Source organism: Chiloscyllium plagiosum, unplaced genomic scaffold (assembly GCF_037043375.1).
Source record: "Chiloscyllium plagiosum isolate Xiang-an unplaced genomic scaffold, Cpla_swu_hap1 HiC_scaffold_30, whole genome shotgun sequence".
Lineage (NCBI taxonomy): Eukaryota > Metazoa > Chordata > Chondrichthyes > Orectolobiformes > Hemiscylliidae > Chiloscyllium > Chiloscyllium plagiosum.
The window spans coordinates 27,145,131-27,169,462 of NW_028270168.1; the positions used below are offsets into that span (position 1 = coordinate 27,145,131).

The window sequence follows — 24,332 nt, forward strand, 5'->3', positions numbered from 1 at the left end:
TCAAGAAACCCTCCTAGGTGTATTTGTTAGATACACGTAACAAATTCTGCCCCATCCACGTCCCTGACACGAAGACAGTCCTAGGCAATATTGGAGAAGTTAAAACCATCCATTATAATAAACCTGTTGCTCTTACATCTTCCCTCACTCTCGTACATATCTGTTCCTCTATCTCCTGCTGGCTATTGGAATATTTATAGTATAACCCCATCATAGTGATTACACCTTTCTTATTCCTGACTTCTAGCCATACAGCCTCATTGGATGAGCCCTTCAAGATGTCCTCTCTTCGTGTAGCTGTGACATTCTCCTTAATCAGTAATGCAACTCCTCCATCCCTTTTGCATCCCTCTCTACCACACCTGAGACATCTAAACCCTGGAACGTTGGGCTTCCAGTCCAGCCCTTCTATCAACCAAGTTTCTGTAATGGCTACCATATCATAGTTCCATGTTCTAAGCTCATCTGCCTTACTATTATACTCCTTGCATTAAAATAAATACACTTCAGACCTCTAGTCCCACAGTGTTCATTAACCTGATCCTTCCTGTTCTTCCTATTAATCTAATTTGACTTAACCTCTACCTCCTTCACATGCTGACCTACTGCTTTGGTTGCCACACTCTCACTACACTATTTAAACTTTCCAGAGTGGCACTAGCAAACCTCCCTGCAAAGATATTAGTGACCCTCTAGTTTAGGGGTAATCATAAGACCATAAGACATAGGAGTGGAAGCAAGGCCATTCAGCCCATCAAATCCATTCCGCCATTTAATCATGGCTGATGGGCATTTCAATTCCACTTACCTGCACTCTCCCCATAGCCCTTAATTCTTTGCGATGTCAAGAACTTTCAACATCTGCCTTGAAGACACCCAACTTCCTGCCTCCACTGCGCTCCATGGCAATGAATTCCACAGGCCCACCACTCTCTGGCTGAAGAAATGTCTCCTCATTTCCATTCTAAATTGACCCCCTCTAATTTTAAGGCTGTGCCCACAGATCCTTGTCTCCCTGTCGAATGGAAACAACTCCCTTGCGTCCACCCTTTCTATGCCATATTTCTTGTAAGTTTCTATTAGATCTCCCCTCATCCTTCTAAACTCTAATGAATACAAACCCAGGATCCTCAGCCAACCATATGTTAGGCCTACCATTCCAGGGATCATCCATGTGAATCTCAGCTAAAAATGCTCCAGTGCCAGTACGTCCTTCCTGACGTGTGGGGCCCAAAATTGGACGCAGTATTCTAAATGGGGGCTAACTAGAGCTTTATAAAGTCTCAGAAACACATCACTGTTTTCATATTCCAACCCTCTTGAGAAAAATGGCAACATTACATTCGCTTTCTTAATCACGGACTCAACCTGCAAATCAACCTTTAGAGAATCCTGGACTAGCACTCCCAGATCCCTTTGTACTTTAGCTTTATGAATTTTCTCAATGCTTAAAAAATAGTCCATGCCTGTATTCTTTTTTCAAAGTGCAAGACCTTGCATTTGCTCACATTGAATTTCATCACTCTCCTAAACTTTCTAAATTTTTCTGCAGCCTCCCCACCTCCTCAGTACTACCTGCCTGTCCACCCAACTTAGCACCATCGGCAAGCTTCGCCAGAATGCCTCCAGTCCCTTCATCCAGATCATTAATATATAAAATGAACAGCTGCGGCCCCAACATTGAACCCTGCAGGACACCATTTGTCACCAGCTGCCATTCCGAAAAAGAACCTTTTATCCCAACTTTCTTTTAACCCATCCTTCTTGGACAGGTCCCTCCTGCCTCAAAGAGATACTAATGATCCAGATATCTGAAGCATCCTCTTCTATCTCAGCTCTTTAGCCACAAATTCACAATTTTAACTTTCTATTTCTGGTCCCACTAGCACATGATACATGCCTTTATCTTATCACACACATTCCCCTTTGATATTTTGCTCTGATGTGCATCTCTCCAGATGGGTACACAATCAGATGAGAACAAGTTGTCAGTTGTCTTGTAAACTCAGTTTTACCTGTTTGCATAAGAATTGAATGGACAATGTGTGTCTGAATTCAACCACGTATGTCTAGAATAAGTTGTTAAGTTTGGAAAAAGTGGATTATGTTTTATCTCTCATGGTCAGTGTGTCTGTCTATCTTTATGTGATATGCTTTTGATATCATAACATGTGATCTGAGAGTATAAGAGTCTCATATTCCATCTTATCTCAGATCACTCAAAGCATGACACACTACTGGAAGCATGCTCCTCTGTTTGTAATCTACTAATTTAAATTTAAGTATGTCATGTAAGTACTTATGCATCTGAAGAATAAAATGGTCATACATAAATATCAGTTATAATAAACAACTTCTAGAGTCTTCAATACATGGCATCCACATTCTTGTGTTTTGGGAGATGACATAAGCATTGCCATATCATGTAAAACACCTTGTGGAGGTGCATTAACACCAAAGCAACAGGAGTAGGCCATTCAGCACAAATATTTCTTGCTGTTTAGTAGCTCAAATGTATATTTTGGGCATTCTGCATATGGACATTGCTGCTTCAGTATCTGAGTTGTAAATGGTGCTGAACACTTTGCCGATAAATGCACACGTCCCACTTCTAACCTTATGGTAGAAGCAATGTTATTAATGAAGCAGCTCAAGATGCCTGGACCCTGAGCATTGAAGAGCTCCTACAGAGATGTCCTGGGGTTGAAATGACTAATCTCCAACAGCCACAAAAATCTTCTTTTGTGCACAGTACAATTCCACCAGAAGAGAGATTTCCCCAATACCTATTGAATCCAGCTTTTCTAAGGATCTCTGATGCTATCCTCAATGAAATGCTGCCTTGATGTCAAGGCCAGTCATTCTCACCTCACCTCTAGCATTCAACTCTTTTGTCTATATTTGGCCCAATGTCTTGAGCTGCAGAATAGAGCAGTCTTAGCAGAACCCAAACGACGCATCAGTGAGAAGATTATTGCTGAGCATGTGTGACTTGGTAACACTGTTAATGACCCCTTTCATTATTTGCTGGTGGTTGTAATGATTATTGGGACTGCCAAAGCTCATGAGGAACTATTATAGCTATCAGGGAACAGCCATCTCAAGATAGTGGAGTTGGAAAAGAAACATACTAGGTATTTCAGCATGAATACTGACATAAGCCATTATAGGCTAAATGGTGCATGACTGATTTCGCAAACTATAACTTTTAACAATGGGGTGCCTATCAAGCGAATATTTTGATGGATCACTCGAATGGCTTACAGAACAGAAATATTTGCTTTCATAAGGGATTAGTTGAAGGGCCCAACAGGCCCAACAGAATGACAAAGAATGGTGAGGGGCCATGAGTTAGCACTGTGTTGGCATCAGAGCCATGGACATCACTGCAGGTTTAGGGAGCATGAGGGACCAACAGGGTATGGGTAGGTGGGCACAGGATGTAGAGGTTCTCAAAGCAGGGGGGGGAGAGGGGGGCAGGGATTGGGATGGTGCAAGTACAAAGATCGCTAGCCCCAGTGCTGTTCCTGGCCCCTGACTAGACCCAAGTGCACTATGCTCCCGTAGAGCACCTGGCCCCAGTTATTTGCCTCTGATACAGTTCCTAATAGGAGCACTGGGTAGCATAAAAGGCATAGGTTGGCATGTGGTATGGGTTGATAAAGGTGTAGAGTCATACAGCACGGAAACAAACCCTTTGACCCAACTCGTCCATGCCAATCAGGTTTCTTAAACTGAATTAGCCCCATATGTCTGTATTTGACACATATTCATCTCAATCTTTCCTCTTCTTTACCTGTCCAAATGTATTTTAAATGTTGTAATTGTACTAACTTCTACCACTTCCTCTGGCAGTTTATTTCATAGACACACACACTGTGTGTGAAAATGTTGCTCCTCAGGTCCCTTTTTAAATCTTTTGCCCCTTACTTTAAACCTATGCCCTCTAGTTTAGGATTCCCTCACCCTTGGAAAAAGACCTTGACTATTCACCCTACCCATGTTCCTCATGATTTTATAAACCTCTATAAAGGTCACCCCCTCAGCCTCCTATGTTCCAAGGTAAACAGTCCCAGCCCATCTAGTCTCTCCTTATAAGTGAAAGGGGTTGGGTACAGGACAATAGGTGGCACAGATTGGCATGAATAGGGCATGGAAAGTGAAGGGAGCAACGGGTGGGAACAAGAGGAATGTTTTATTTTAATCTTTAAAGTTCAAACACAGTTGCCAGAGTCCTCAGGCAGGCTTTCCCATGCACCCACCTCAGAAACTATCTCATCCTACCACTGGACTGAAAGTGAGGAAAGCAGCATCCATTTTTCAGGTCAGATCTACGTAACTGAGAATCCTCCTGGTTCTGTTTACAAGAACCAGTAACAAAGTTTGGGTCTTCATGTCAGTGTGATTTTATTCACTTACTCTTCCCAGAATCTCCATAGTGACTGATGTCATGAATATTGATACTGACGATTATGTCATTTGTAGGTCTGATATCAGTAAAGGGACATAAGTAGAATAACTCCAAAGTACAGAACAAAATGTACAACATTGGAGCTGTCTGTCTCTGTTTGTTACACAACTCCACTCAATCTATTCAGAGAGATTCAAGGACTGGATGAGGTTACAGCAAGAACAGGGAAAATGGCTACTTGAATCAGCAGAAGTGTGATTTGACCCGTCATTACTGAAATTATGCCTGTTGATTATTTAGAACACCAAAACTTTACTTATATGATAATCGTGCAACTGGATTTGACACTGCCTACATCTGTGAAATCATTCTGCCAATCACTACTAGGCTAGGCTAAGTGCTAACCCTTCGAGGAAGACAGCTTCCACAGAGATTACATTTGAAGCATTCAGCTTGTCTGTGCTGAAACGTTTCATGAAAACATTAATTTGCTACTTTTCATGATGCAGTTCACATTGAGTCAATCTCACATTACATAGAAGTGATAAAGAATGTTGCATGACCTTGAAAGCTTTTTCTCTTAAGTGCAACAGAATATGCTAATAAACGTTCTCTATAAAACAGCAAACTATATTCTCTAAATAATGAAAAGCAATGTACCCATGCTACACTCTGCAGAAAAGGTAATAGTAGAACTATACTTTCACAATAGGATTTATTGGTGAAGATTTTTTAAAAATTGACAGGTGCCTGAATATATTGTCCTGGAAATGCAAGATTTGAGGTCAGAAAATGGCCATTTTGCTTCAGCAGAATCTGACCAGATAGCCTCAGATCACCATATCCTTCAGACAGAGTATTCTACAAAATGGAGTAAGCTTCTTTGAAAATAGGGGGCGTTCAAGATGCTGATATTTATGGAATAGACTTAGTGTAAAGTAACTCAAAATTCATCGTTCATAGGTCCAAGATGGATAGGATCTGTTGAGGAGGATCACTAATTGTTTACCTCATGTTTGCCTTACTATGGCCCTGCAAAGGAACACACTTAGTCCACCAGTACACTTGAAACCTTTTATAAGTAGTGCACTCACCTAGATATTATTTGAGTTTGAGTTTGATTTATTGTTGTCATGTGTACTGAGATACAGTGAAAAGTGTTGTTTTGCATGTTCTAGAGGCTGTTTGTACCATACAAAGTGCATCAGGGTAGCACTGTGTAAAACAGTTGCCCCTCATGTCCTTTTAAATCTTTCTCTTCTGACCCTAAAAATGTGTGCCCTAGTTTTGAACACCCCCACTTTAGGGAAAAAACCTTTGCTATTCGCCTTATCTATGTTCCTCATGATTTTATAAATCTCTGTAAGGTCACCCCTCAACTTCCACACTCCAGTGAAAAAGTCCCTTCCTATCCAGTATAATTTTATAACTCTGCCCTCAATTCCTGGCAACATCCTGGTAAATCTTTTCTAAATCCTTTCCAGGGCCCTACCATAATTGTATAAGTCCTGCCCTTATTTGTTTAACCAAAATGCAATACTTCGCATTTATCCATCTAAACTCCATCTGTCATTATTAACTACACATCTCACTATACCTCTCTCTAGTAAAAGTGTAATTTACCAATGTCTACCAGATCCATAAGGAACCAATTACAAGACACTTAAGTGAAAGAAAGAGCAACTTTGTGATCTGTTAATAAGAAAATAATAAAGACATAATGTCAGGCATATATAAATGCAAGTATAAAGTTAAAGAAAGACAGGGCCCAGTACAAAAGGAAGATAAAAGGATATACAGTTTAAAATCTTCAAGGTGTCTGTAGAGGTGCAAGGATTTAACCTGAGACCATAGTTGTTTAAAGTATGTCCTGTTTTCTCATCAGTAGTGAATACCTTGTCCTTTGAGTTCTTGGAGCTTTGAAATTACTTTTTAATTAGTACAGTCACTGGCATGTTTTCTTTCTGGGAGGCTCAGACAGCACTTCCTTGAGCTGAGTCCAGTCATGAATCTACCTTCGCAGCTCACAGAAATATAGTTAGTTTGTGTATTCCTTGTATCCAAGGTTGATAATTGTAGGTAACGTCTTTCATCTTCAATATGTCAAACAGATCATACAGGCGTAATTCAAAAGAGGAACTGAGGGTTTTTTTCATGCCTGACTAATTTCAGTGTCTTTTGACAAAAAAAAGTTAATTTCAGTTCAGATGATTTTGTTTATTCAACATTCATTTCACAAAATCTAGCCAATCTGTGTGGTTAGCTGATTGCTCTGGCCATTTCAAGACAATGTTTTAGTCGGTGAAGTTTCCAGGTATTAAAATCAGATTTAAAATCAAGTTTTAAAATCAGTAGTACATATTTTATCATAAGGATGACACCACCCATTTACAAGTAGTAACATGACCAATATTACTCCTTGTTTACATGAGTATGTTATTACAAGGTTGAAATGAAATAATATAGAAATTGGCACTACAACACACAGACATTCACCTTCTGCATCATTTCCTGGGTTCAAAACCAGTTTTGGAAATGACCGCCAGACTTATGACCTGAGCTGTGCTACTTGTCAGAGCATTAACCATCCATTGTCAAGTTCTATGATCCATGTACCAGATTCAGGCACTTTTCCAAATTTGGTTTTTATTGTTCTTTTGTTATTCCTTCACAGAACCACTTGCCACCTTCTTGAGCCAATACAGCTCTTGAGATTTAGAGACATCGGGAGTCCTTCTGAAATGGAATAAACTCACCATAGCCCCAGGGAACAATAGGCTGCTCTCTCATTAGAGAGAGATCACTGGTGGTGAGAGTTGCCGTACCTCAGGCTAAGGATGAGGTTGAGAAGATAGGACCCTCATGCCAACCTCAGCGGGTACAGGAAATGACCCTGCACTGTTGGCATCACTGTGCATCGCAAATCAACCATCTAGCCAAATGAACTAATAAATTCCCCTTGTTCTTGTAGGTCTGGTGGTGGTATTTCTGGGGGTGGGGTGGGGTGTGGTGGAGGGAGTAGGGTAGGAAATGACCTGTTTAGTTTTGTTCGTGGTAAACTGGAGGTTGTCTCTGACAGGGTGTCAGAATTTGCATCCTGCACCTTATTCTCTTTGAACTTCTTTTCAACCAAAATAAACTAATTGAGGTTTGAGACTCAGGTCTGTTCCTTTGATGCCCCAATGGGCAACTCTGCTTTTACCTCACTGGTATCCCCCTGAGGATCTCCAGCAGAGACACTTGCTGTGGTATATGTTCCCTTCTTTTTTCTCTTATGTTTGATTACGGGGTTTCCCTAATCTATTCCCTGGAACACTACTGCCACCTGTTGAACACTCAGCTTCTGATATTTACCAACCTCCCCTATGTTCTTGTATAAAGCAACACTACACTTTCATTTTCTCCTGTCCTGTCTGGCACGCCTCTGGTCACCCTTTACACTAATCATGAAGTTTTCTGTTAATCAGATCTCAATCACTGTCTTCTCAATCTTCTCTCACCTTCCCTGACATGTTCCTACCATTCATTTAAAGCTCAGCCTGGCTTTTTGTAACTCATTGGTATTCTGTCCTGACCCTTTCTGCTGCAGCTTCCTGAACCAATCCAACCCAACAGGGTTCTTTCTGCCCCCTGCAGGGCTGGCAAACCTCTCTTGGATCTCAGATTCTCCTCTGCTTCCTGCTGACTTAATTCCACTGACCTCTCATGAGCTACTCCAACCCTCATGGGTTCTACTGCACCCTCTTGGGTTTCAGAGCCTCTCTGTTCCCAGCCACTCTGCCTTCCCTGCCTCTCTGGATTGCCTTTTCTGTTTGAAGGGTATACTGTATTTTGCTCGTGGACAGAGAATGGAGCATCTATCTCTGGCACTACAAAGATGACGCCCCACCCCCACTCTTACCAAGTTCATGACAGGTTCACTGTCTAAGTCAGCATTAATCAATGGCACTTTTATACTCTTTCTCATGTGTCCTCCCCAGTGGAAAATCTAGCAATGTCTGTAAACATTCAGTGCCTTGGAAAATGTTAAGTTATCTCTCTGGCTGTTTAAAACAGTAGGTGGTCACTGTCTCTTGGAGTACAAATTCCTGACTGCTAGCCTAGACGACAGTCATGAAAGAGCAGTGCAATAGACACTAGTCTTGTGGTCTGATTGTGTGGGAGACTGGATTTGCATATTATGGAAGAGAGCTCGGGGGTGGTGAGAGTAGGGATGCAATGGGGAGGCCAAACACCTTATTTTACAAGCACCTGCTGCCCACTGTCAATCACAATCTCAATTTTCTTCCATACTACATTAGACTCTCAAATGGTTTGAAACAATATTCCAATGTCTAGAAATATCCTTTGACTATTTTTAATGAGATGATGGTGAGTTTATACTGTCCACTTTCATTGGGTTCAAGCATTATTGCTGTGGAAAAGGACTGGCCTGAACTGTCAGCCCCAGCTGTGCAATGACTAATCTCCACAGGATGGAATGTTTTCTTTTGCACCAGCCCTGTTGCTCTTGTTGCCAATCAGAACTTGGATGAAGTGACTTCAATAACTCCATTGTCTCCATTTCCAAAAAGCCACCCAATGACTGCAAGGCAATGAGATCAGTCTCACAGATTCACTCCAGTGACTGAATTATTTAACCCACTACACACTTTGATATAAAACTCTTCAAAGGGTCAGTGTGCACTTGTTGGACTGAGAGGCCTGTTTCCACACTGTAGGGATTCAAAGATTCTAAGAAAAAAAAGATTGGTGGCTTTTAATAAGCTACAGTTTGTGGCAATGAGTTTGGGTTTTCATAATAGATTTAATTCACTCAAAAATTTTTAAAGTCTTTTTTCAATCTAAGAATCACTGTACTCTAGTTAAAAAAACACTTTTGGAGATGTTTTTATTTATACAGTAATAAGGAAGCAAAATCTGGAATTCACCACCCTGATCTCTTCAGAATCAGGTTACATTATCATCAGCTCAGCATCTCACCTAAGCCTGCAGTCCATCTTCTTAACATTAGGCCCAAAATTTACTTTGTTATAGGTTTGTTCATTGCAATTCATTTATTCACTTCATGTCAGTAAAAGACAAATACCTCAATGACACCTATCTATCATATCCATGTAAGCAAAGATAGATTTGTCACTTCTAAATTCTCATGAGTTATTTTTTACTCATTTTAAGATGAGGTATTGTTAGCAAGACCAGCTTTGATAGTCCATCCGTGGCTTGCCATGAAAGGTTGGCTGTAAACATTCCTTTGTGAACTGCCAGAACCTGGTGGAGATGCTTCCTGTGTCCTCTTGGCTTGAGAACTTTGGGATTTTGACCCAATGGTGAGATGCCTCTGAATTGGTATCACAAGTGTGGTGTAGCAAGCACAGTCCCAAAAATTGTACATTCTAAATTGAACCACAGCTGGAGAAATCAGGCCAGACAGAAAATTGGCAGTGCTAAATTAACCAGCATGCATCGGCTACAGAGAACAGTGGAAACCAAGGTCTAAAAAGTCACAAAGGCTCATTGGGAACCATTTCCAAATAGCCTGGAGATTGCGTGTTGGAAAAGTTTCAATCAGACCTCTGGGCATCTTAACTTCCAGCCAGTGCACTTTATACCTCCCTGGCATGGCAACTGTGAAGGGTATCGGTATGATCACATTGCATGCTTTAAATCGCACTCAGGACCACGTTGGCCAAAGATCACAGCACATTCTGGAAGGTCAGGTGCGAGGGCGGATTAGAACGGACATCTGAAAGCCACCCCTGCAGTGAAGCCCCTCAGGGAAGACTTGTAGCATGACTCTTGGCTGAAGGCAAAGTGACAACCCAAGAAGACACAAGACCTGCGTCTGACCTGCAAAACCCCACCTCGGTGGGAGACAGCCAGCTCTAAGTCAGGGAGAAAGGAGATTCCAATGGCTCAACTCAAACACGCGGATCATTGCGAGTAATATCCTTTCTCAGACAGATAGAGCTGGATAGAGTAAATATTGTGGCAATTTGGGAAATGCTCACATGATGTTTTTAATAAAATCGAGTTGACCCAAATTCTGTGTCCCTTTGTCCACTTCACTGACAAAAGCGCTTATGTAAAGTGTTTTTAATACATAAACAGGTCCACTTATCCAAAGCAAGGACAGTATGTGCAACTTGAAAGGGAAGTGATGTGTTCCCATGAACATTACCGTAATCCTTCTAAGACAAGTGTGTACAATCCCATTAAGGATGCCCAGTAGTACAACCACCAGTTTAAGATTGCCATCAAGTCACATTGGGCTGGCTGTCAGTTTGGGTCAGATCTAGTTGAAAAGTAGAGTCAGAAGTTTGAGCCTTCAACAGAGCAAGGAGCAGAAGCAAGCAGACAGGCGCCAACAAAATATGCCCCCATCCTGACAGGTTTGCCAGATTTATCTTATCTCTGGGTCATTACCTTGGAGGTATCTTGAGACAGGGGCATAGGTAATGGCACAGCTGGATTTCCCAGCCAGTGTCTAATTTGCCAAAGATAACACAGCACTGTTGTATTGAGAGTAGCCTCCTCGCAGCAGACTGCAGGTCCAAATTCCAGAGGACTTCCCCCACCTGTGTGTAGCTGTAGTTGTTGCAGGCCACCTTGTTGTAGGTTCATGGTCTCCATTTTCAAGCTCCCTTTCATTCTGTCACCCTGTTGTCACCTCATTTCAAACTGGAAGGTCCTTGATTGACCCTCCAACATGGAGAACCCACCCACTGTGTTGATCAGATGACAAGTCCAGGCGCAGATCATTAAATGGTTAACCTGAGGAAAATCACAATGAGTGACCGTTCCCCACACAGCCTGTACTTCTGCTCCCAACTTCAGCACAACTCCGGGATCCAAGACCCTACAGGAAACATCCAGTTCCATGTTTTTCAGCAAACCTAGTCAACTGGAACTCTCATTATGGCATGTAAGACAGACTTTACTTCACTAATCGCTTTTCCATGTTATACTAACAAAATAGTTGCAGTTTTGTCCTCCAGCATTTTCTGCACTTACCAGCCTTTCCTTTCACCCTAACAGGAATAAATATACTGTCTCTGGACTCTTGTTCTCTCATATTTGAAGGCTTCCCATTATCCAGTCGTCCCTTTACCTGCAAAGATCTGCCCCAAATCACTTTTTGAAAGTTCTTGCCTCAAGAAACGTCAAAATTCGCCTTCTTCTAATTTAGAACTTTGACTTTTAAATCCTGTCTATCCTTTTCCATTACTATTTTAAAACTAATAGAATTATGGTCACTGGCCCCAAAGTGCTCCTCCACGAACACCTCAGTCACCTGCCCTGCCTTATTTCCCAACAGCAGATCAAATTTTGCATCTTCTCTAGTAGATGCATCCATATGCTGAATCAGAAAATGTTCTAGTACACACTTAAATTCTTCTCCATCTAAACCGTTAACATTATGTTACAAACAAAATGGATTGTATGAAGGAGATGTGAACAGCCATTGAATTGTTCCTCAGCATAAATCAATGACTTCAGAAAGCAAAGATCATGAACAACTACTTACATCTATACAGAGCCTTTAACAAAGTAAAATGCCTCAAGGTGCATCATATGAGCATTATGAACAAAATGTAACAACAAGCCACATAAATAAGTAGTAGATTAAATTGTGAAAAACTTAGTCAAGGAGGTAGCTTCCAAGGAAGGAAAGTAAATTAGACAGAGAGGTCTAGGGAGGGTATTGAAGAGTTGAATAGACAAATGAAGGGATGATCACCAGAGTTGGAATTAAAATGAAGTATGCTCAAAAAAGTCAGATTATGATGAGCACAGATATCTTGGAGGTTTGTGGTGTTGAACGAGACCACAAAGATCGGGAGGAGTGAGGTCATGGATGGATTTGAAAACAAGGATGAGAATTTTACAATGAAGATCTTGCTTTAAAGGGAGCCAATATAGGTCAACAAGTGCAGGAGTGATACGAGAATGGAACTTGAAATGATTTGAGACATAGGGCAGCAGAGTTTTGGATGATCTCTTATTTGAAGAGGGTTAAATATGGGAGACGAACTAGGAGATCACTGGAATAGTCAACTTTAGAGGTAACAAAGGCAGGATTGAGGATTTCAGCAACAGATGATCTGAGACACAGAAATTGGCAGCCTTACTGATGGCATGAATGTGCACTCAGAAACTCAACCTCAGAGTCAAATATGACACCAAACGCTAGCTTAATCTTAATCTCCCAGGGAGAGGGATTAAAGTCAAGAGCTGGAGAACAAATTCCGGCGCACAAACCAAGAACAATGACCACAATGTCCCCAGGATGATTGCAGAAAATTGCTGCCTCATCCACTACTGGATGTCAGACAAAGAGCCTAGTAATTTAGCAGCTATGGAAGTATCAAGAGGATGGGGGTAAGATAGAGCTGGGTGACATCAGTTTTCAGATGACATTACAAATGACAACATATGGAGAAGAGGATAAATCTTTGCCATACACCAGATTAACAGTTGGTGGGCATGAAACTTCAGTGGTGAATCAGTTGAGTGAGAAATTAAGAGGTCCTATGTAGCAGAGGCTGAGTTACAGAACTTTAAAACTGTACATGTGGTGTCAGATGACTGCAGGCACTGACGTAAATGCTTGTGGTAATTTAAAGGTATTGACTATTTAAAATGCAATTACCTTTTTATTGAGGTATCATTTGCCTGTTAACTCCTGCTTACTTTCAACTGGTTTTCATTTGAGTTAAAGTATAAACTACAAACGTGAAATCTTGTTAGCAATTTTCAATGTGGCACTCACTCAGTCCACTTGGTTATTTTGTTTTACAGGTTCCATGGTTTACAATTCTCACTGTTCTAAAGCTGTCAGATCTGCTGAATGTTTCCAACATATTCTGTTTTCAATTCCATTAGGATCTTTAGATCAATTCCCTTCTCAACAAGGAGCTAATAGATTCTGATGAGGGCACAGGGTATGGGTATGTGCATTTTGCACTATATTTTGAATGAAATTTATTAGAGTTCAAGAATTTCTTTTTAGTCGTTTTACAGAAAAAAATTCTTGGTAAATCTGTCAATGTCATCCTGAGACTTAGTTTTTTAAACTTAGCTCACCCAGAACGCTACTGATGGAGAATCCATTGATGGGAATGTCAGTGAATGTCAAGCGCAGATAGTTAGACTCTCTCTTGTTGGACATGGCTTTTGCGTGACGTTTGTATGGCATAAATATTACTTGCCTCTATCAGTCCAATCCCAAATGTTGTCCAGGTCTTGCTGAATAAGGATCGAACCACTCAAGTAAAGGAGAGGAGGACAATGCAGGCGTTGGAAAGCTAAAGCTTGGTGGTTTTGAGCTAGCCAAGCTAAGAATATTTGTTTCGGCAAATTATTGTAAGCATATTTGTCCCTCTGCCACACATGCAAGACATATTAATACACAATCCCTTTACTTCCATTTATGGACACCTTTTCTTAGTAAAACTCACATTTCTGGATAATATACAAGAATGACTGAAGCAAAAAAGGCTGGAAATGCTCAGTAGGTCAAGCTGTGGAGAGAAATAGAGTTAACAGGCAGAATTCCAAAGCTGTCTGAAATGGCATCATTGGTGGTGGAAGTGTTTAATTCAATGGGAGAGGAGGGTTTGGTACATGTCCTACATTCTTGCCAGAGGTGGTCTTGTGTCACAGTGGTAGTGTCCCACCTGTGGCCCAACCATTTCAGGTTCAAGTCCTACCTCAGGTCTTGTTGGTCACAGAGGTGAACACAGCCTTACAAATAGATATTCAATCTGTACATCCATCCAAGATGCCTTTGACAAGCAGGAAAGTTTCTTGGTCAGGCAGGACTGTGTGCTTTGTGCTAGATGCAACCCACATTAAAATGTTCTCTGTGCAGGCTTTTCCATGGCTAAGTATCATCCTCATTCACACACATCTTATTCTAACGTATACTTTCTCAGAATCTCCAGTATGTTGAATTCCAGACTTCCATGTTGTTATCTCTAGCACAAATGAAATGCTTTTAGAAGCACACTTCTGGGTCAGTTAGTTTCCTGAGTTACCCAACTTCTCTTTAACTGTTTTTAAACTTAGTGTTGTCCTGCAATGGAGCCCTAGCCCAATATCTTGGTTTCTCAATGTATTCTATCACTGCTTGCCTGATATCTTGCTAAACACAAAGAAATCATGAATCCACACCCTTAAAATGGAAGAATATAATCTATAACCAAAATACATGAGCACTGCCTGTTGGCAGACACTCCAAAATGGAGAGAAGCTTCTCTAAGAATGTAACTCTCCAAGAATAAAATTAAATGTGCTGCTCACCTTCATTAGCTTCTGGCTTAGAGTTCTTGATGTAGGCTGAGAACTTTGCAAAGATATCATTCCCAGCTGTGTTGGACTCTGGGTGCTTTGTGCCAAGCTTCATGTACCTGGGAATAAAAGATACAATAAGTGAGAAATCCAAACAAAATGTAACAATGGCAACTGCAACATCATTGCAATGTTCCAAAATGAATTCAATCTATTTCATAATTATTGCTGCTTTAACATTAATGGTTCCATGAGCCTACTTCCTAACTAGACATCAACTGGAACACGTCTTGAATTTCTAGAGGCATGTTGCCTGGAATTAGATCATGGCGCTGTTACCACGAGAACACATCAGGACTATTTAGCTTAGTCTTAAGAGTAATTTAAAAAAAAACTCTTTTCTGCACATCATTTGGCCCCATTGCAATTAGTAAGACAACCAGAAATTAGCCAGAGAGGTGACATTGAGAACAATTTTGGTGCATGATACAGGGAAGAAATATAAATTGGCTGCACAGAATAGCATGTGGGTCATAGCAGGTTTAAAATGAAAAATGAAGGAAAGCCAGGGCAGAGACAATATATAAGTATACATGAACTATGAGCACAATGAAGACAACGAGAAAGAAATTCATTAACATTGTGCCACTTCTAGCAATGCTGTGCTATTCTTGAATGTTAATAGTGAGGACGCTCTACAGGTAGCTTCCCAATGTGCTACCAGGACATTAGCATAAATCTGCATTGCAGCAAACAGAACTCTCACATAAAATGGGAGATAATTTTAGTTTAGTACTGATTGCAATAAACCAGCCATCCAGCCAACGGAGCTAACTGATGCTGAGTGATACAACAGTGTGGGCTCAATTCCTGCAGCAGCTGATGTTACTGTAAAGGACTTTCCTTTTCAACCTCTCCCTTCCCTGAGGCGTGGTGACTCTCAAGTTAAAGCACAACCAGTTGTCTCTATCTAATAAAAGAGCAGCCCTCTCGGTCAGATCCACCGACGTCAAGCCAGTGTTCTCTTACCACTGCCTCCTGCTGGCCGACTGTCACCTACAGGATGAGCAGCGGGCTGGTAAGGGAACGTGGAAGCTGAACACAAAGCTGTTGACCCTGGGAAACATTGAGGAGCTCAGAGGGACTACGTAGGTTGGAGAACCGTGAAGCCCCTCTTTGAGTCTCCAGCGGACTGGTGGGAAACAGTAAAAGGGAACATCAAGAGGTTCTTCATCCTCAAAGGTGTTCAGGAGGCGAGAGAGAGGCGGGGAAAACTGTCCCAGCTCCAGGGAAGTATGCAGGACCTGCTCCTGCTGCAGACGATGGGGGTGGATGTCACGGAGGACCTCAAGGAGGTGAAAGACCAGCAAGCCTCGCTCTTTGCTTCGGAGGCCTCCAAGATAATCTTCCAGTCCAGGGTCCGCCTGGTGGAGCAGGATGAGACGTGCTCACGTTTCTTTTTCCAGAAGGTACACAAAGAGAGCTCTGTGCTCAGCAGCCTGAAAGAAGAAGATGGCTTGCTAACGTCATCTCAGGCTGACGTCATGAGGATCAGTAAATCCTTCTATGCCAGTCTGTATGACGCGAAGCTGACCGACAGCGCGGCCTCCCAGTCGTTCCTGTCCTCTATCACGGAGGTCTTAGACGACAGAACACGGGAGAGGCTGGACCAGCTGCTATCTCTGGACAAGCTGACCAAGGCCCTCGAGTCCTTCGAAAAGAATAAAACTCCCGGAAGCGACGGCTTACCGATCGAGCTCTATTCCGCTCTGTGGGACTTGATTGGCCAGGACCTGCTGGAGGGGTATGTCAGTATGCTTCGGGCAGGTACCATGAGTGAATCCATGAGGAAAGGCATCATCACCCTCATCTACAAGCGGAAGGAGGAGAGGGAGGAACTCAAAAATTGGAGACCAATCTCACTGTTGAATGCGGATTACAAAATTCTGTCAAAGGTAATCGCCAACCGGGTCAGGTCTGCTCTGGGGTCGGTGATTCACCCTGACCAAACCTGTGCTGTGCCGGGCAGGAAGATCGCTGAGAGTCTCGCGCTCCTCAGGGATACGATCGCCTACGTGCAAGACAGGGGGTTGGACACCTGCCTGATTAGCCTGGACCAGGAGAAAGCCTTTGACAGGATATCACACAGGTATATGAGAGATGTTCTCTCCAAAATGGGCTTTGGGGAGGGAATCTGCAATTGGATCAGACTGCTCTACACCAACATTGTCAGTGCAGTCTCAATCAATGGGTGGGAATCAGATAGCTTCCCAGTCAGATCTGGAGTCAGGCAGGGCTGCCCTCTCTCTCCTGCCTTGTTTGTGTGCTGCATAGAACCATTTGCCGAGTCCATCAGGAAGGATGCAAGCCTGAGAGGGGTGACTATTCCTGGCAGCGGGGCCCTGCAGGTTAAGGCCTCCCTGTACATGGATGACGTCGCCGTTTTCTGCTCAGATCCGCTGTCAGTGTGCAGACTCATGCGCATATGTGACCAGTTCGAACGGGCCTCGGGGGCCAAGATAAACCGAGGCAAGAGCAAGGCCATGCTCTTTGGGAACTGGGCCGACCAATCCTCGATCCCCTTCACGGTCAGGACCGACCACCTGAAGGTGCTGGGTATTTGATTCGGGGGGGCTGGGGTGTGCGCCAAGTCTTGGGAGGAGCGTATCAGCAAAGTGAGGCAGAAACTGGGCAGATGGACGCTACGGTCGCTCTCCATCGCGGGAAAAAACCTGGTCATCAGGTGTGAGGCACTGTCATTGCTATTATACGTGGCACAGGTCTGGCCTATTCCCAGAACCTGTGCCGCTGCAGTCACCCATGCCATCTTCCAGTTTATATGGAGTTCAAAGATGGACCGGGTCCGAAGGGACTCGCTGTACAAAGATCTGGGCAACGGGGGAAAAAATACACCCAATGCCACCCTCACCCTGATGGCCACCTTTGTGTGTGGCTGCATCAAGCTGTGCGCGGATCCCCGGTACGCAAACACCAAGTGTCACTACGTACTGAGGTTCTACCTGTCCCCGGTGTTGCGAAGGATGGGCCTGGCCTCGCTGCCGCGGAACGCTCCGAGTAGTTGGACCGTTCCGTATCACCTGTCCTTCGTGGAGAAGTTTATGAAGAAAAACACCTTTGACCACAAGTCCATCAGGAAGTGGTCAGCACGTAGTGTCCTTGAGACCCTTCGGGAAAAGGATCCTATCGAGCGGTTCCCTGAGCAGACTGTCAAAGCCATTTGGCAGAATGCCTCATCGCCAGAACTTTCCAACAAGCACCAAAACATGGCTTGGTTGGTGGTGAGAAGGGCTCTGCCTGTAAGATCCTTTAGGCACGCCCAGACTCTCAGCCGCACTGCACACTGCCCTCGAAGCGGCTGCGGGGGGGGGGGGCGAGACTGTCACACACCTCCTTCTGGAATGTGCCTAAGCAGAGGAAGCCTGGAGAGGAATGCAGTGGTGTTTGTCGAGGTTCGTCCCGAGCAGCGCCGTGACGCGGGACTCCGTGCTCTATGGCCTGTTCCCCGGGACGCACACCGAGACGAACATCAACTGTGCCTGGAGGATCATCAACTCGGTGAAGGACGCTCTCTGGGTGGTCCAAAACCTGCTGATCTTCCAGCTGAAGGAGTTGACCCCAACTGAGTGCTGCAGACTGGCACATTCCAAGGTCCAGGACTACGTGTTGAGGGACGCGCTGAAGCTTGGGGCAGCTGCCGCCAAGGCGCGGTGGGGAAAGACCACTGTGTAAAGTCTGCCTGCCTAACGAAGAACAGGGGGCCCATGCAGTCATTTGGGCTCTGCTGACGCCTCAGCTAATTATATGGGCATATGATTGAAAAATGTACAGACCTGTATAAAAATGATAAATTCTGATCTCTGTATGTACATGTTTACATATGTATGGCATGACCAACTGTACAGACCATCAAATTATTTTATGAATAAAGTATATTTTTGAAATTAAAAAAAAGAGCAGCCCTATGGTCTGGTAAGGCTATGGCTACTTAACCTTCCTTTTATTTGAATAACACTGGGTTAGTATAAGTGCAAGGCAAACTTTATTGACGTCATTTTGAAACTTTTTATTAGTACTGTATACAATATCATGCTCCGGTCTCTGAGCACTTGGGAACAGGCATACACAGCAAGTACTGGCTGCAGGCCACCATCTGCTGTATAACTGCAACATCAGCCAGATTAAAAACCATCATCAATCTTCCCTCAAGACAGAAGCTACTCAAACTACTATACTAATGTCTTAATCCTCCAGTTTCCACAAAACTCAACCCCAATCAATTATGTCATATTAAATTATTAGTTTTTTTTAAATCAAATCAACAGCAATTCAGATGTGGGATGTAAAAAATGGGGGAGGAGGGGTGCAATTGAGACTTCCAGTTGCATAGCACCTACACAACCATGAGATTCCCTAGGCATGTTACTATCTAAGAGACTTTTGAAATGCAATCACTGTTGTAATGTCACAAAGGCAGTTGACAATTTGCTGCACAGCATGGACCCAGAAACAGCAATGTTACAATGATCAGATAAAACTGTTTCACTAATGTTGGCAAAGGTATGTTGGCTCATCTCTAGGAGAATTCCCTATTCATCATCTTTTACTGCCAACTGAGAGGCAGATGGGGCCTTGGTTAAATTTATAATCTGAAAGACAGTACACCTTACAGTGCAACACACCTTCAAAACTGCAGTGGATTGTCTGTGTAAACTTGAATTCTCGGCCTTTTCACTCAAAGTGGGGATTGCTACCAATGGAGAAACAGCAGATTTAGCTAAATCTGCTGTTTCTCCATTGGTAGCAATCCCCACTTTGAGTGAAAAGGCCGAGAATTCAAGTTTACACAGACAATCCACTGCAGTTTTGAAGGTGTGTTGCACTGTAAGGTGTACTGTCTTTCAGATTATAAATTTAACCAAGGCCCCATCTGCCTCTCAGTTGGCAGTAAAAGATGATGAATAGGGAATTCTCCTAGAGATGAGCCAACATACCTTTGCCAACATTAGTGAAACAGTTAGGTTAGGTGAAGCACTTGCAAGGTTTGATGCAGGATACAAGCTGTCTTTTCTCTCTTTCTTAACTACTACACTAATACGTTACTCTACATTTTCCACAACAATCATCCTGTAGCTTCCATAGGTGACATAACAGCAAATTCAATAAAGACCAAAGACCAGTCCGAAGAATTATTAACAGCATATTCTGGAAGCAATTTTCCTTTTAGAACACAGCATAGACATGAGATTTTACAGCCCTAAGATGATATAATGTCTCTTATATTTGTGTCAGGTATTTCCCGAACAGTCAGTAATTTCATTTCTATTGAGCTGCTGAACTTAATTGCTTAAAACATAAATTGTATCAAGGGCTACATATGGCATGCTCCATGAAATGTTTTGCAGATTTCTGTTTCGCAATTGCCCAGTTTTTGGGGATGTGTAACCTTACTGAAGTCTTTGACTGTGTTCTCAAAGTAGCTTCATAAATTCATCCTGGAAAATGCAGAGCCATTTAACCCAAGCAGGCTCAATCCTCCAGACTGTGTAATGTCAGCAGACAGATCTCAGGGAGTAAATTACAATGAACAATGTCACCAGGTTTGAGTGAAAAAAAGGTTTCCCACTCCTGATTTGAAGAAGATTGACAAAAAAACCCCAGCAATTCCATGATTTAACACATCCAAGCAGCCTATGTCACAGCAGAGACATACACTATTTTGTTTCTTCATTTAAAATATCTCTTTTCCCTTTCTTGAATGGATACAATTAGAAACAGCACTTCAAGCTTCCTCTAAAGTGCTGACTATTTTTTTTTCACAGGAGGATTATTGTAGCACATTACTCATTCTGACAGTACAAACAACATCTGCTGCTGACAGCTCTGCATACTACAGCTTTCCCAATATTAATATTACAAGAGTTTCCATTTGCAGCAACATAATCCTCACCATTGAAAAATGTCTCTCATCTTGAACAAGCCATTAATTTGAAAGAGAAAGAAACAGAAGGGGACAAACAGTTCAAAACCTTAAATAGACTGGCCTGAAGCAGTTACTGCTTCAAGACATAAATCCTCCATTTTGGAAAATAACAGGAAACTACTGTTGTGCTTTTCATTTCAGAAAGAAAATTAGATGAGCAGTTCTAATTAGCACCAGGCTACCCTCAGCTCAAGGCTTAAAATTATCAGCTCCCAGTACATACCCCAACAACCTCATATGAAAATGAAGTACATCTTCAGTTGCCCTGTTTAATCTCATACTGTAAAATATTTAAGCTTGATCATGTCTGTATCCCTAATAATGGTACATCTCATTGAACTAGTAGTCAGGAACCATTGTGCACATGCCATTCAATAATCTCTACCTAACTAAGCCTATGTTATTATATATCCAAATAGATTTCGAGTTCAAGTATATTTATTTTTAAAACTATTCAGTATTCAGTGTTTTAGCTACACTGAGGACATTTCACTGCAATGTGACAACGCATGCGTAGCATTTCCTGCATTAATATCTGATTATCCAAATTCAAATATTGCCAAACATTTTACTAGATTAGAATGTCTACATGGCAGCTGCATGTGAAGTAAAACTCAGCTCCTGCTGACTAATTAGAGATCCAACGCTGAGCTACTCCAGTGCTGCAAAATTTACCATTCATTCAGAACACTTTCACACATGCTTAATCAAGAATCATATTTCTCTGAGGTTAATTATCTCAGAGTCTGCTTCTCCAAACAGGGTTCACCCATAAGATTATAAGATGTAGGTGCTGAATTAGGCCATTTGCCCCAAGTCTGCTCTGCTGTTCAATCATGGCTGCTGTTTCTCAACCAATTTTCCTGCCTTTTCCCATAACATGGTCCCCTTATTTATCAAGAACGTATCTATCTCTGTCTTAAATAAAATTCAATGACTTGGCCTCCATAGCCTTCTACAACAATGAGTTCCACATATTCATCACCCTGTGGCAAAAAAAAATCCTCCCCATCTTAGTTCTAAATGGTTGTCCCATCATTCTGAGGCTGTATCCTCAGGTCTCTCCTACTAATGAAAACATCTTCTCCATGTCCACTCTATCCAGGCCTCGCAATATCTTGTAAGTTTCAATGAGATTCCCTCTCATCCTTCTAAACTCATTCTCTGTCCCAGTTGTAAACATAGACCTGATCTTTACCAATAATAGAGAGCTTCCTGCTGTTGTATAAACAATGGCAGAGGCCAGAATCCAGAAGTCTTTCCTCCAAACAGGATCTTCACAATTTTCAGGAGGAAAGAAATGGGGACAAGATCCAAATTGCACATCCACTGCTCATGGAGGCTTACTTTCAGTCATGTCAGGGCAGGTGACCGAGGTGTCAGTGCAGGAGCACTTTGGGGCCAGCGGCCATAATTCTATTAGTTTTAAAATAGTGATGGAAAAGGATAAACCAGATCTAACAGTTGAAATTCTAACTTGGAAGAAGGCTAATTTTGATGGTATTAGGCAAGAACTTTCAAAAGCTGATTGGGGGCAGATGTTCGCAGGTAAAGGAATGGCTGGAAAATGGGAATCCTTCAGAAATGAGATTATGAGAGTCCAGAGACAGTATATTTCTGTTAAGGTGAAAGGAAAGGCTGGTAGGTATAGGGAATGCTGGATGACAAAAGAAATTGAGGGTTTGGTTAAAAAAAGGAAGGAAGCATATGTCAGGTATTGACAGGATAGATCGAATGAATCCTTCGAAAAGAATAAAGGCAGTAGAAGTATACTTAAGAGGGAAATCAGGAGGGCAAAAAGGGGACATGGGATAGCTTTGGCAAATCAAGTTAAAGAGAATCCAAAGGGTTTTTCCAAATGCATTAAGGACAAAAGGGTAACTCGGGAGAGAATAGGGCCCCTCAAAGATCAGCAAGGCAGCATTTGTGTGGAGCCACAGGAGATGGGGGAGATACTAAATGAGTATTTTGCATCAGTGTTTACTATGGGGAAGGACATGGAAGATATAGAATGTGCGGAAATAGATGGTGACATCTTGAAAAATGTCCATATTACAAAGGAGGAAGTGCTGGAAGTCTTGAAACACAAAGGTGGATAAATCCCCAGGACCTGATCAGGTGCACCGTAGAACTCTGTGGGAAGTGAGGGAAGTGATTGCTGGGCCCCTTGCTGAGATATTTGTATCATCGATAGTCACAGGTTAGGTGCTGGAAGACTGGAGGTTGGTTAACATGGTGCCACTGTTTAAGAAAGGGGGTAAGGACAAGTCTGGGAACTATAGACCAGTGAACCTGACATCGGTGATGGGCAAGTTGTTGGAGGGAATCCTGAGGGACAGGATGTACATGTATTTACAAAGGCAAGGAATGATTAGGGATTGTCAACATGGCTTTGTGCCTGGGAAATCATGTCTCATGAACTTGATTGAGGTTTTTGAAGAAGTAACAAAGAGGATTGATGAGGGCAGAGCAGTGGACGTGATCTATATGGACTTCAATAAGGTGTTTGACCAAGTTCCCCATGGGAGACTGATTAGCAAGGTTAGATCTCATGGAATACAGGGAGAACTCACCATTTGGATACAGAATTGCCTTGAAGGTAGAAGACAGAGGGCGTTGATGGAAGTTTGTTTTTCAGACTGGAGGCCTGTGACCAGTGGAGTGCCTGGGTCCACTACTTTTCGTCATTTATATAAATGATATGAATATGAACATAGGAGGTATAGTTAGTAATGTTGTAGATGACACCAAAATTGGAAGTGTAGTGAACAGCGAAGAAGGTGACCTCAGATTACAAAGGGATCTTGATCAGATGGGCCAATCAGCTAAAGAGTGGCAGATGGAGTTTAATTTAGATAAATGCGAGGTGCTGCATTTTGGAAAAGCAAATCTTAGCAGGACTTATACAATTAATGGTAAAGTCCTAGGGAGTGTTGTTGAACAAAGAGACCTTGGAGTGCAGGTTCACAGCTCCTTGAAAGTAAAGTTGCAGATAGATAGGATAGTAAAGAAGGTGTTTGGTATGCTTTTCTTTATTGGTCAGAGTATTGAGTACAAGAGTTGGGAGGTCATGTTGCGGCTGTACAGGACATTGGTTAGGCCATTCTTGGAATATTGTGTGCAATTTTGGTCTCCTTCCTATTAGAACGATGTTGTGAAACTTGAAAGGGTTCAGATAAGATTTACAAGGATGTTACCAGGGTTGGAGGATTTGAGCTATAGGGAGAGGTTGAATAGGCTGGGGCTGTTTTCCCTGGAGCATCTAAGGCTGAGGGGTGACCTCATAGAGGTTTATAAAATCATGAGGGGCATGGATAGAGTAAATAGACAAGGTCTTTTGCCTGGAGTACGGGAGTACAGAACTAGAGGGCATAGGTTTAGGGTGAGAGGGGAAAGATATAAAAGGGACCTAAGGGGCTACTTTTTTCATGCAGCGGGTGGTGCATGTATGGAATGAGTTGCCAGAGGAAGTGTTGGAGGCTGATTTCTCAACTGGCACAGAAGGAAAGGGGGCTCCTTTGGCTGCTCAATTTCAAAAGTAAATTCAAGCTCATTGTGAGCTATTTCACAGCGCTACTATGGAGTAACATCACAAGTTGTATTCTCCATTTATATAATGTTGCTGCC

The 24,332-nt window shown here is 42.4% G+C and overlaps 1 protein-coding gene across 1 annotated transcript in view; it reads right to left on the reverse strand.

Moving 5' to 3' along the window:
- Positions 1–24,332, reverse strand: part of clic4 (CLIC family member 4) — a 139,948-nt gene that overhangs the window by 9,516 nt on the left and 106,100 nt on the right. The window contains exon 4 of the mRNA XM_043717655.2: positions 14,717–14,823. Coding sequence (XP_043573590.1) covers positions 14,717–14,823 — 107 coding nt within the window. The remainder of the gene's footprint in view (positions 1–14,716; positions 14,824–24,332) is intronic.